The sequence below is a fragment of the Carcharodon carcharias genome, chromosome 4 (genome assembly GCF_017639515.1).
Source record: "Carcharodon carcharias isolate sCarCar2 chromosome 4, sCarCar2.pri, whole genome shotgun sequence".
Classification (NCBI taxonomy): domain Eukaryota; kingdom Metazoa; phylum Chordata; class Chondrichthyes; order Lamniformes; family Lamnidae; genus Carcharodon; species Carcharodon carcharias.
This window is the reverse complement of record NC_054470.1, coordinates 2,398,397-2,411,106: the sequence shown is the minus strand read 5'-3', so window position 1 is coordinate 2,411,106 and position 12,710 is coordinate 2,398,397. Positions and strand designations below refer to the sequence as shown.

Sequence of the window (12,710 nt, the reverse complement as noted above, 5' to 3'; positions counted from 1 at the left end):
TGTATTTATAATGGAACTGCCGAATTGAACTTCTTACACTGTAATTACAGGCTCTAACCAGTGGAGGCATTGTTTTGTGTCTCTCAGTTACTCAACCTGCACTTCAGAGAAACTCATTTCCTTCAACCAATTTGTTTCTAGCATTGCCACAAGTTGCTATATAACCCTAAATATTATAAAAATCCTTTGGATTTTTATACAAAAATAAAGGCAGAATTTAGGACTAAAAAGCAATGTACTATACCTGTGCACCCTGGCCCAATTATCTTCTGCTATTCAACCATGTTTCATTTGAAGGCAACAGTTGGACTTGACTCCCCATGTGCAATGCCACAGGAGATCAACTAATGGATAATGAAAGGAGTTAAGTAACATACAAACATACTTATGAATTAGGAGCAGGAGTAGGCCATTGGGCCCCTTGAGCCTGCTCCCACATTCATGGCTGATCTGATTGTGGCCTCAACCCCATCACTAACACTATCCAGGAAAATAAATCAAGAACAATGAGTGTGATTTTACAGACTCTTCTGTAAACACTACTCTGCTATAAAACATGTTTTTGTCCCATCAGTAAAGAAGATTCACTAAACAATTGTGTTTTGAGCTACACATCAGAATTTACACTTCCACGCTTGAAGCAATGGAAATGAGAAAAAAGCAACAAAGTGCCGTTTACTGCACAGTTATAACTAATATCTTGGTACTAGGCTCTGTGTCAGGTTTATTGTAAATGAATAATCTTGGCACTTCTAGCTGAAATATGTGCTCGAAGGCTAACATTGATTGATGTTGTGCAGGTGCTCAAGCTAATGCTATAAATCTTCTTATTACTGTATTTGCATTGGGGGTGGTTTTACTTTTCATTATCACAGCAAATCTATGTTAATAGGTTATGCTGGGGGCATGATTGCATATAGTCACTTCAAAGAACAATTCATATCTTTAACTTATTCTTAAATTATTCTTAAATTTAATCTGGACAGATTCTGTTTCAACTTCATTATTATCCTATATATTGTGTATCCATTTTCTGGCAGCATCATCCTTCAACCAGGAAGGGTGACAGTTTGGCCCACAGTTACTATTACTCACATTTCTGTGAGAGATGCCTGGAGAATAGTCACAGAAACGTACACGATTAGATTCTCTCCTCCTTTCAGGATGAAGTATATTGACTGAATCATCACATCCAGAAAGCTAGCTGACAGCTCTAAAAACCTGTTTCCAACAATAATAGGTGGTCTTGAATAATGGCTCGCCATATAAAAGGAGAAAGCTAAATAACTACATAAGGGTAAATTGTGACTGCAGCCATGTCTTCAGTTCAACATTTGATTGAAGTATTCAAGAATAATTGGAACATAAACATTCAATAGTGTCAACCTATGTTCAGAGGTGGCATTCACGCCTCTGAGTCATAGTTCTTGGAATAAAGTGCTACTCCAACAGCACTTGGATTGATGTTAAAGAGCCAATAGTACTACTGTATGTATTCATGTATAAGTCCAATTTTTGAGGTCAGTTGTTTGGCCAAAAGTCATGGGGTCCACTTTTACAACGGTAATGTTTTCAAGAGGTTGACATGTGTGCTTGATTTGGGTCCAAGTGAAATCCAAAAAAGACCATTGCAATGGAATGAAGTGAAAACCAACAGTACAAAAGAATTCGTATTAATTATCGAACATTAATTCATTTTATAACATTACAAACTGTATACATTTCATTAGTATTTATACATTTACAACAAAATCAAATCATTAACATCTCCAAGCTTAAACTTTGGTTTTGAAATTTTTGGGCTTTGATCCCTGGAAAAATTAGGGTTGATTTTTATACAAGGTATGTGAAAAATGGTCTCTTTTAGGCCCAAAATAATGGGGTTGACTTTTCCACAAGCAAATAGAGTATTTGAAGAAGAGCAATCAAGCTTTCCTGGTAATTATCCCTCGGCCCACATCACTAAGACAGATTAGTCGCAAAACTTGGCTCTGTAGCTTCATTGCTGCCAATGCTTGGGAAGCTCGAGAATCAAAGTGTCAGTCGGACACTTCTGGCATGGACACTTAAAGCATGGCCCACACGGTATACCCTGAGTGTCAGGGTACAAGCTTTCTTTTGAAGTGGCCATTGAAAAGAAGAATGGTGCAAAGCTAGCATAGGCTTTTCTGTCATGAACCACCTCATCAGTAAGTTAGCTTGTGTTCCCAAAGGTATTAATGATCATCTGATGGTGCTCAAGCTCCCCTTGCATGGCAGCTGACAAGCATCTCTCATCACTCTGCCCTGTGCACACGAGTCTTGGACTGTGTATCAGCGTCATACCAATAAGCTCAACCACTTTCACTGAGCTGCCTTCGGATACTTCTGAAGATCAGGTGCAACAACAAAATGCCAGACATTGAGATGCTCACCCAAGCTAGCTTGCCAACCATTCACAGCGTGCTGAGACAGTCACAACTGAGTTGGTCATGTAGCCAGAATGCCTGACAATCGCTTACTAAAGTGAATCTTCTAAGGAGTGCTTGAGTCTGAGTTGCCTGCTCATGGTGGTCAAAGAAAGCGTTACAAGGACACTTTGAAGGCTTCACCCAGAAGTTTTGTTATCAACTTGGAGCTCAGGATCATTGCACTTGCTGTGGCCTTCTTCAAAAGAAAGCATATATCAGAAACAAAGAGAAAATGCAAGGAGAGGAAATCCTGAGCCAGCAACTCCTCCAAAACTCAATTGTTTGCGGTATCCTGTTCTGTTTGCAGAAGAAAATTCCATGTGTAGATCAGTCTTAGCAGTCACCTACATATCTACTGGAACCCAACTAAACAACCTAGCTGATGAACATAGTCATCTTGGCCCAAAGGACAAACAAGAAGAAAGGGTGCTAGCAGGGCCGGACCATGTGTGTACCAGAAACATGCAGAATGGATGGATTGTAACGTCAAATAGCCTCTAGTGCTTATTTGATGGACAAGCAACTATTTTGGACCAACAGCCTCTCTTAATCGCTCTCAGCTGAACATCTGTTTAACTGTATAAGAGCCCCCACTTCCTCCCCCTCCTGCCACTACCACTAATTAAAGGGCTAACCATGCAAGCTTCAGGTGAAGTGTTTTTGACTTTCTGTGAAATGGTACAGAGTTAATGAAAATACCTTTTGGATTTACAATGGAATGATGCAGGATTTTCACAAACAGGTCAAAGGAGTTGGAAGGTCTGCCAGACTATAGTTGTAGTCCCTCTTGGGTTGCAGCATGACTTGGAAATGGAACACAGAAATCAGATAGCGGAATGAAAGCAGAAAATGCTGGAAACGCTCAGCTGGTCTGGTGGTATCTGGGGATAGTATTTGGCAGTTTTAGGTCTGTGACCTTTCATCTGCACTATTTTGCTTTTGTATAAGATAGGGGAAGCTGTACACAGAGGGTGGAGGAGGAGAGCTTTCATTGAAAGACCTGAGCTACCAAGGGTCTCTGAGGGTGCATTTCTTCTACCTATATCTCAGGTAGGAGCAGCGTTTGAGGCACCTTTTTTCACTAAGGAGATGGTGATTGAACCGTGCCTTCTCTTACAACCCAAACTTTAGTCATACTGCAGAGCGAAGATGACACTGTCACTGACCATCAAAATCATTGCAGCCCTAAATTTTTATGCCAGCAGACCCTTTTGGGTGGGAGCTTGTGAAATTAACACCCCACCTGTTTTTTATTTGTGAGATGTGCTGCCACCACAAGGGCCAGCACTCCATTAATATGCAATTTATAAAAGATCTTGTTGGTGAATGGCCACTATCTTGACAGCAGCCATGATGCATTCATCCTGCACCAGTCAGGCATACCTGCCATCTTTGCCCACCACGAAGAATCTGAGGCTGGTTGCTGGGTGACACAGAATACCCCCACTGTACATCTGGCTCATGACTGCTCTCCACCACTAAGCACGCCTAGAATGAGAAACATGTAGTGACCAGTAGCATTGTGGAGCAAACCATCGGTGTCCTCAAAGAACAGTTCAGTTGCCTGACGGCCTTCCACTACTCGCCAGAGTGTGTTCTGTGGTGGTCTGCTGCATCCCCCACAACCTTGCTATCATGAGGGTGCAGCACTTGCCATTAGGCTTTTCAAGACCACCTTGGGAGAAGGAGGAGGAAGAGAGTTGGCATCTGGGACCATGCAGTCAGGATGGGCTATGTGTGAGTAGATACGCAGACTCCGGTACCCTTGAGACCTCAATCCCACATCACAGTTGCTCCACAATTCCTCACCCTTCAAGACCGTAAGACATAGGAGCAGAAATTAGGCCATTCGACCCATTGAGTCTGTTCCGCCATTCAATCATGGCTGATAAGTTTCTCAACCCCATTCTCCCGCCTTCTCCCCGTAACCTTTGATCCCTTTACCAGTCAAGAACCTATCTATCTCGGTCTTAAATACACTCAATGACCTGGCCTCCACAGCCTTCTGTGGCAATGAATTCCATAGATTCACCACTCTCTGGCTAAAGAAATTTCTCCTCATCTCTGTTCTAAAAGGTCTTCCCTTTACTCTGAGGCTGTGCGCTCGGGTCCTAGTCTCTCCTACTAATGGAAACATCTTCCCCATGTCCACTCTATCCAGGCCTTTCAGTATTCCGTAAGTTTCAATCAGATCCCCCCTCATCTTTCTAAACTCCATCGAGTATAGACCCAGAGTCCTCAAACGTTCCTCATATGTTAAGCCTTTCATTCCTGGGATTGTTCTCGTGAACCTCCTCTGAACCCTCTCCAGGGCCAGAACATCCTTCCTGAGATACGGGGCCCAAAATTGCTCACAATGTTCTAAATGTGGTCTAACCAGAGCCTTATAAAGCCTCAGCAGCACATCCCTGCTTTTATATTCTAGTCCTCTCGAAATAAATGCCAACATTGCATTTGCCTTCCTAACTACCGACTCAACCTGCAAGTTAACCTTAAGAGAATCCTGGACTAGGACTCCCAAGTCCCTTTGCACTCCACATTTCTGAATTCTCTCCCCATTTAGAAAATAGTCTATGCCTCTATTCTTTCTACCAAAGTGCATGACCTGACACTTGCCCAAATTGTATTCCATCTGTCACTTCTTTGCCCATTCTCCTAACCTGTCCAAATCCTTCTGCAGCCTCCCCACCTCCTCAATACTACCTGTCCCTCCACCTATCTTTGTATCATCTGCAAACTTAGCCAGGATGCCCTCAGTTCCTTCATCTAGATCATTAATGTATAAAATGAAAAGTTGTGGTCCCAAAACTGATCCCTGTGGAACTCCACTAGTCACCAGCCGCCATCCTGAGAAGGACCCCTTATCCCCATTCTCTGCCTCCTGCCAGACAGCCAATCTTCTATCCATGCTAGTTCCTTGCCTCTAACACCATGGTCTCTTATCTTACTGAGCAGCCTCCTGTGTGCCACCTTGTCAAAGGCCTTCTGGAAGTCCAAGTAGATAACGTCCATTGGCTCTCCTTTGTCTAAACTACTCGTTACCTCCTCATAGAATTCAAACAGATTTGTCAGGCATGACCTCCCCTTGATGAAACCATGCTGACTTTGCCCGATTTTACCATGCACTTCCGAGTATTCTGAAATCTCATCCTTAATAATGGACTCTAAAATCTTACCAACGACCGAGGTCAGGCTAATCGGCCTGTAATTTCCCGTCTTTTGCCTCACTCCCTTCTTAAAGAGGGGGGTTACATTAGTGATTTTCCAGTCCGCTGGGACCCTCCCTGACTCCAGTGATTCCTGAAAGATCACCACTAACGCCTCCACTATCTCTTCAGCTATCTCCTTCAGAACTCTGGGGTAATCCATCTGGTCCAGGTGATTTATCCACCTTCAGACCTTTCAGTTTTTCTAGCACCTTCTCCTTGGTAATGGCCACCATACTCACCCTCACCTTACGGCCTCACCTCAATGAATTTCGGGCTCGGCATGATACTGAACTCTTCTTCCGCCGTCTTTGTCTCCGGGCTCACTTCTTTGGGCAGGAGTCCTCTCCCAGTTCAACGGATCCTTTTACCCATCTCCAATATTCTCCCTCCACCTGGACCCCTCCCTCTGGATTCTTACCTTCTCTCGATCTTTTCATTGAGAACTGTCGGCGCGACATTAGTCGTCTCAATTTCTCTGCTCCTCTCACCCATTCTAACCTGTCTCCCTCTGAGCTTACTGCACTCCATTCTCTCAGGTCCAACCCTGACATTGTCATCAAACCCGCTGACAAGGGTGGTGCTGTTGTTGTCTGGCGCACTGACCTCTACCTCGAGGAGGCTGAGCGTCAACTCGCAGACACTTCCTCCTACCTCTCCCTGGACCATGACTCCACCACTGAACATCAAGCCATTGTTTCCAGGACTGTCACTGACCTCATCTCCTCTGGGGATCTCCCTCCCACAGCTTCCAACCTGATAGTCGCCCAACCTCGGATGGCCCGCTTCTATCTCCTACCCAAAATCCACGAACAGAACTGCCCCGGTAGACTGATCGTCTCAGCTTGCTCCTGCCCCACAGAACTCATTTCTCGTTATCTTGACTCCCTTCTCTCTCCCCTTGTTCAGTCCCTTCCCACCTACATCCGTGATTCCTCTGACACCTTATGTCACATCAACAATTTCCAGTTCCCTGGCCCCAACCGCTTCCTCTTCACCATGGACATCCAATCCCTCTACACCTCCATCCCCCACCAGGATGGTCTAAGGGCCCTTAGCTTCTTCCTCGAACAGAGGCCCGAACACTCCCCATCCACCACTACTCTCCTCCGTCTGGCTGAACTTGTTCTCACGCTGAACAATTTCTCCTTCAACTCCTCTCACTTCCTCCAAATAAAAGGTGTGGCTATGGGTACCCGCATGGGCCCCAGCTATGCCTGTCTCTTTGTGGGGTATGTGGAACATTCCTTGTTGCAGTCCTACTCCTGCCCCCTTCCACAACTCTTTCTCCGGTACATCGATGATTAATTCGGTGCCGCTTCATGCTCTCGTCGGGACTTGGAAAAATGTATTAATTTTGCTTCCAATCTCCACCCCTCCATCATTTTCACGTGGTCCATCTCTGACACTTCCCTTCCCTTCCTTGACCTCTCTGTCTCAATCTCTGGTGATAGACTGTCCACCAATATCCATTACAAACCCATCGACTCCCACAGCTATCTCGACTACAGCTCCTCACACCCCGCTTCCTGTAAGGACTCCATCCCATTCTCTCAGTTCCTTCGCCTCCGTCGCATCTGTTCCGATGATGCTACATTCAAAAACAGTTCCTCTGACATGTCCTCCTTCTTCCTTAACCGAGGTTTTCCACCCACGGTGGTTGACAGGGCCCTCAACCGTGTCCGGCCCATCTCCCGCGCATCCGCCCTCACGCCTTCTCCTCCCTCCCAGAAACATGATAGAGTCCCCCTTGTCCTCACTTATCACCCCACCAGTCTCCGCATTCAAAGGATCATCCTCCGCCATTTCCGCCAACTCCAGCATAATGCCACCACCAAACACATCTTCCTTTCACCCCCCCTTATCGGCATTCCGTAGGGATCGCTCCCTCCGGGACACCCTGGTCCACTCCTCCATCACCCCCTACTCCTCAACCCCCTCCTATGGCACCACCCCATGCCCACGCAAAAGATGCAACACCTGCCCCTTCACTTCCTCTCTCCTCACCGTCCAAGGACCCAAACACTCTTTTCAAGTGAAGCAGCATTTCACTTGCATTTCCCCCAACTTAGTCTACTGCATTCGTTGCTCCCAATGTGGTCTCCTCTACATTGGAGAGACCAAACGTAAACTGGGCGACCGCTTTGCAGAACACCTGCGGTCTGTCTGCAAGAATGACCCAAACCTCCCTGTCGCTTGCCATTTTAACACTCCACCCTGCTCTCTTGCCCACATGTCTGTCCTTGGCTTGCTGCATTGTTCCAGTGAAGCCCAACGCAAACTGGAGGAACAACACCTCATCTTCCGACTAGGCACTTTACAGCCTTCCGGACTGAATATTGAATTCAACAACTTTAGGTCGTGAGCTCCCTCCCCCATCCCCACCCCCTTTCTGTTTCCCCCTTCCTTTTTTTTCCAATAAATTATAAAGATTTTCCTTTTCCCACCTATTTCCATTATTTGAAAAAAAAAACCCCACTAGAGCTATACCTTGAGTGCCCTACCATCCATTCTTCATTAGCACATTCGTTTAGATAATATCACCAACTTTAACTTTAACACCTATGTGTTCTATTGTACTATTGTCGTTGACATCTTTTGATGATCTGCTTCTATCACTGCTTGTTTGTCCCTACAACCACACCGCCCCCCCCGCCACCTCTCTCTCTCTCTATCTCTCCGCCCCCCACACACACAGCTTAAACCAGCTTATATTTCAACTCTTTCTTGGACTCGAACTCAAGTTCTGTCGAAGGGTCATGAGGACTCGAAACGTCAACTCTTTTCTTCTCCACCGATGCTGCCAGACCTGCTGAGTTTTTCCAGGTAATTCTGTTTTTGTTTTGGATTTCCAGCATCTGCAGTTTTTTTGTTTTTATACTCACCTCTGCCCCCCGACTCTCTTGAACTCTGGGGATGTCACTCGTGTCTTCCACCGTGAAGACTGACGCAAAGTACCTATTCAGTTCCTCCGCCATTTCTTTGTTCCCCAGTATTACTTCTCCAGTGTAATTTTCCAGCAGCCCAATGTCTACTTTTGCCTCTCTCTTACCCTTTATATATCTAAAAAGACTTTTGCAATCTTCTTTTATATTACTGGCTAGTTTACCCTAATATTTTATCTTCTCCCTCCTTATTTCTTTTTTAGTTGACCTCTGTTGGTCTTTGTAGGCTTCCCAATCCTCTAGTTTCCCACTGCTCCTCGCCACATTGTATGCTTTCTCTTTAGTTTTTATGCTGTCCCTGAGTTCCCTTGTCAGCCATGGTTGCCTCATCCTCCCTTTAGTATGCTTCTTCTTCCTAGAGATGAATTTTTGCTGTGTCTCCCAAATTACTCCCAGAAACTCCTGCCATTGCTGTTTCACTGTCTTTCCTGCTAGGCTCATCTCCCAGTCAATTCTGGCCAGCTCCTCCCTCATGCCTCTGTAGTTGCCTTTATTCAACTGTAATACCATTACATCTGATTCCAACTTTTTCCTCTCAAATTGCAGGGTAAATTCTATCATATTATGGTCACTTCCTCCTAAGGGTTCCTTCACCTTAAGCTCCCCTCTGCCAACCTGCCTATCTTTTCGATAGAATGTATATCCTTGGATATTTAGCTCCCAGTCCTGATCCCCTTGCAGCCATGTCTCCGTGATGCCCACCACATCATACCTGCCAATTTCAATCTGCGCCACAAGCTCATTTACCTTATTTCGTATACTGCGTGCATTCAGATACAACACCTTCAGTCCTGTATTTCTCATCCCCTTTCTCATTGTCATCCTTTTATCTGATGTGCTTGAGGTTAGATTCCTAGCCCTTTCCAAACACTCTGTCCTATTTTGTGTTCTGGAGGCTTTAATAGCCTCTCCTGGGCTCTCCTTCCTTTTCAGTTTTTTTGTAATTTTCCATGAAGTTAAATCCACCCCCCCACACGCTATCCTGCTGCTTTGTTTCCCATTAGTCATTCTTCTTGGAGTTTTACCCTTCCCTCTACACCCCCCCCCCCCCCCCCCCCCCCAACCCCACCCCCTCGTTTAAAGTCCTATTGACCACCCTATTTACTCTTTTCGCTGGAACATTGGTCCCAGCTCAGTTCAGTTGGAGACCATCCCAATGGTACAGATCCCTCCTGTTCCAATACTGATGCCAGTGCCCCACGAAATGGAAACCCCCTTTCCCACACCACATTCATTTTCTTTATCCTAATACACCATCCCCTTTAAGAGCCACTGTCAAAAAACCATTCCATAACAACTTTGTCAGTAACACTTACAATGATGCGTGCAGAATGGAACTATTCACATCAGTACAGTCTCTAAATGCCTTTGACTGTTCTAGTTCTCCTATGCTCCTACTATCCCAGTGACTGCAGCTTGGCTGGCAGGAGGCTGCCCGCTTTCACTGGGGGGACTGCAAATGGCCTCTCAGGACTCCCTAGAGCAGCCCTGGGCCTTGTGGGCCCAGTTTTGGATTGCTCCACCTCGGCATGGGTGGTTGCAGTTTGGGCTGACTGGTTGAAATGCAACACCAAGGGCACTGACGGACTGGCAGGGGTTGAAGGATGAATGTTGTCATCCTGAGACGGCTGTGGCTTGTACTCGATGGAGCCACTGCCATGCCCTGGGACAGTGCCTCATCAATCCTACTAATCTGTTTGAAGACATTGCTGACTGCTGTGAGAGAGTGCATGGTACTTTCAGTACTCATATCCACAACCAGAAGCCTGCATGGCAGCAAGCTGGGCTTGCATGGTGACACGCATGTAACTCATGACCTCAGTCTGAGCTTCCATTGCAGCATTGAGATGTTGGATGGTTTCTGTGTGTGCTACAATGGAAGCTGAGACATCAGCCGTGAGACGCTGCTGTTATAATCCTGTTAGAGACCGTTAACGTTTAAAGAGAAATCCAAACACCTTGTGATTAACTGACAAAACTACACCACAAGATTTTATGTTTTTATATAAAGATGAACTTGATCCTATATTAAAAAAATTAAGTTAATAATGCTTGCTTTCTTTAACACAGCTGTTTATAACTACTTATGCTATGAACTCAGTTCTACTTTTTACTTCTCCCCCAAGAGTTCCCTTATCTTATGAAAACTTGAAGGTTCATTCACTCTTTTTGGGACCACCCCAAAGACATGCCACGGCACTCTGGAATTCACTTTAATTCCCCTCAATGTTTCAGCTATTCTCCGAGGTAAGATTCCATGGGGTTCCTTCCATTAGATTTTTGGCGACACGACACTCCACCTTTTCCTTACAGATTTCACGACTCTGGATGCCTCAGCTCCTTGTTTGCGTTGCCAGCAGATATCCAACTACCTTCCCATAGCTTTCTAAGCTAACCCTGCTGGCCACTTTCTGTTACAAGGCTCTGTGAAGACCACTGTAGATTTCTTCCACTAGCTGCAAGCTGAAGCAAATCTTCCAGTTGCCTTTCCCTCTCAAAACCCAAACTGAGATAGAGGCCTATCCACATTCCACTGGTTAAATGATGAGGTTAGTATTTTCTCTGCATGAATTGCAGGCCTAAATGACTATCATCTCCTGTTGGCTCTCAATCCAGTGAGGTGAAGTCTACACCAAAGCTAAGCTGCAGCTGCTTCTGTCTGTTCCCCAAACCAAACTGCTTGCTTCCTTCAGCAAACACAATGATAAATTAAACAAAAGAACCTTCTATGCCCATAGCGCATCTCAATGATGACATGACATAATCTTGAATGCTCTTAAACAGAAGTGTAAATGAATCATTTTATCTTCCATGCTACTTTTGATTCTGTAACCCATATGAATAATTTATATTGATAATGGAATTTTACAAACCTTTCTGTTGACCCCTCGGCCCACAAAGAAACCCCATATTTACATATCTGCTTTTAGCTTTCTTTCATCTGAAAACCACATGCATAATTTAAATATTTTATTGAAGTAGGGGCAGACCTTCTGGTTTTATTATGCTCAGACAGAAGACTCCCTATTTTTTTATGTCTTTCACACTGTTTGATCTTGAAGATAAACATAAGTTAACTTTTAAGTGTAATAAACTCCAAGCTTATTTGAATTGCATTTACATCAGAGTTATTACCAGTTTCTCAATCAGGATTTTCCATTTATCTTACATTTAACACTTTAATTCCTGTAACTACATGTCATATTCTAAAATATATAAGCCATGAACCATATTTTTGCAACATTGCATCATGGTCCACAAGTGCTGTCATGGAATTGGCCTTCAATCTCCTTTGCTCCAAGGAGAACAATCCTAGCTTCTCCAACCTAACCTGGTAGCTAAAACCCCCCATCCCTGGAACCAAGAACTGTGAAAAGAACAGAAAATTGCAGAAGGATATTGATTATGTAAGTGGCCATAGCAATGGCCAAAATATCTCAAAAGAAACTCTAGAGTTGATTATTTTAGTCCAAGCATAGATTGGATAAAAGGCAGGCACTAATTATTTTATATCTGCTGCATAGAGGGAGACTCACCTTCACAACTTTCACGGTCAATCCCGTTTTAATAATTGTGGTGAGATCTTGATTCACTTGGATTAGATGCTGGGAGCTTGATAGAAGGAGGAAGGACAAGCTGCCTTCAAAACTTTGAATTGATGTGACAAGTTAATGTAATTACTTAGGTTTGGGCCAGAAGTACTCAACTCTTAAAAAGCCTTTGAATAACTTAAATGGTTATTTCAATCTTTCCAAAAGCAGTTTGAGACACAAAGTGGTTGGCAAAACCCATTAGCTGACACAATAAATGCACCCGCAGGAAATGGAGGCTGTGAACAAGTGGTGGAATGGAATAGCTCTCAAATTCCAAGTGAAGATTGACAAAGTGAAGGTGCTGATGCGTGAGGGAGATGTACAGTGGATTATCCTGTTTGCCAATCCAGGACATCATCACCAGAGGACAGCAGTATAGTGTGCTTGGAAGGAGGTGAAAGCAGAACGTTTGAGAGTGCTTGTGAATTTGACTATCACTGGCAGCGCCAACCTGACTTCCTACTGACCTTCATTGATTTAATGAAAATACCCCAGTTCGCTTTTGTATTTCGTGCT

General features: G+C 44.5%; 1 protein-coding gene across 4 annotated transcripts in view; it reads left to right on the top strand.

Moving 5' to 3' along the window:
- The window catches only part of epb41l4a (erythrocyte membrane protein band 4.1 like 4A), a 374,673-nt gene that overhangs the window by 282,608 nt on the left and 79,355 nt on the right, over positions 1-12,710 (top strand). The window contains exon 16 of one of the 4 annotated variants that reach the window (XM_041186877.1): positions 12,360-12,437. The exons of the other annotated variants lie outside the window; for them this stretch is intronic. Within the exon in view, the coding sequence (XP_041042811.1) occupies positions 12,360-12,396 (37 nt within the window). The 3' untranslated portion in view covers positions 12,397-12,437. Of the gene's footprint in view, positions 1-12,359; positions 12,438-12,710 lie in introns of those variants that run through there. 4 annotated transcript variants of the gene reach the window in all.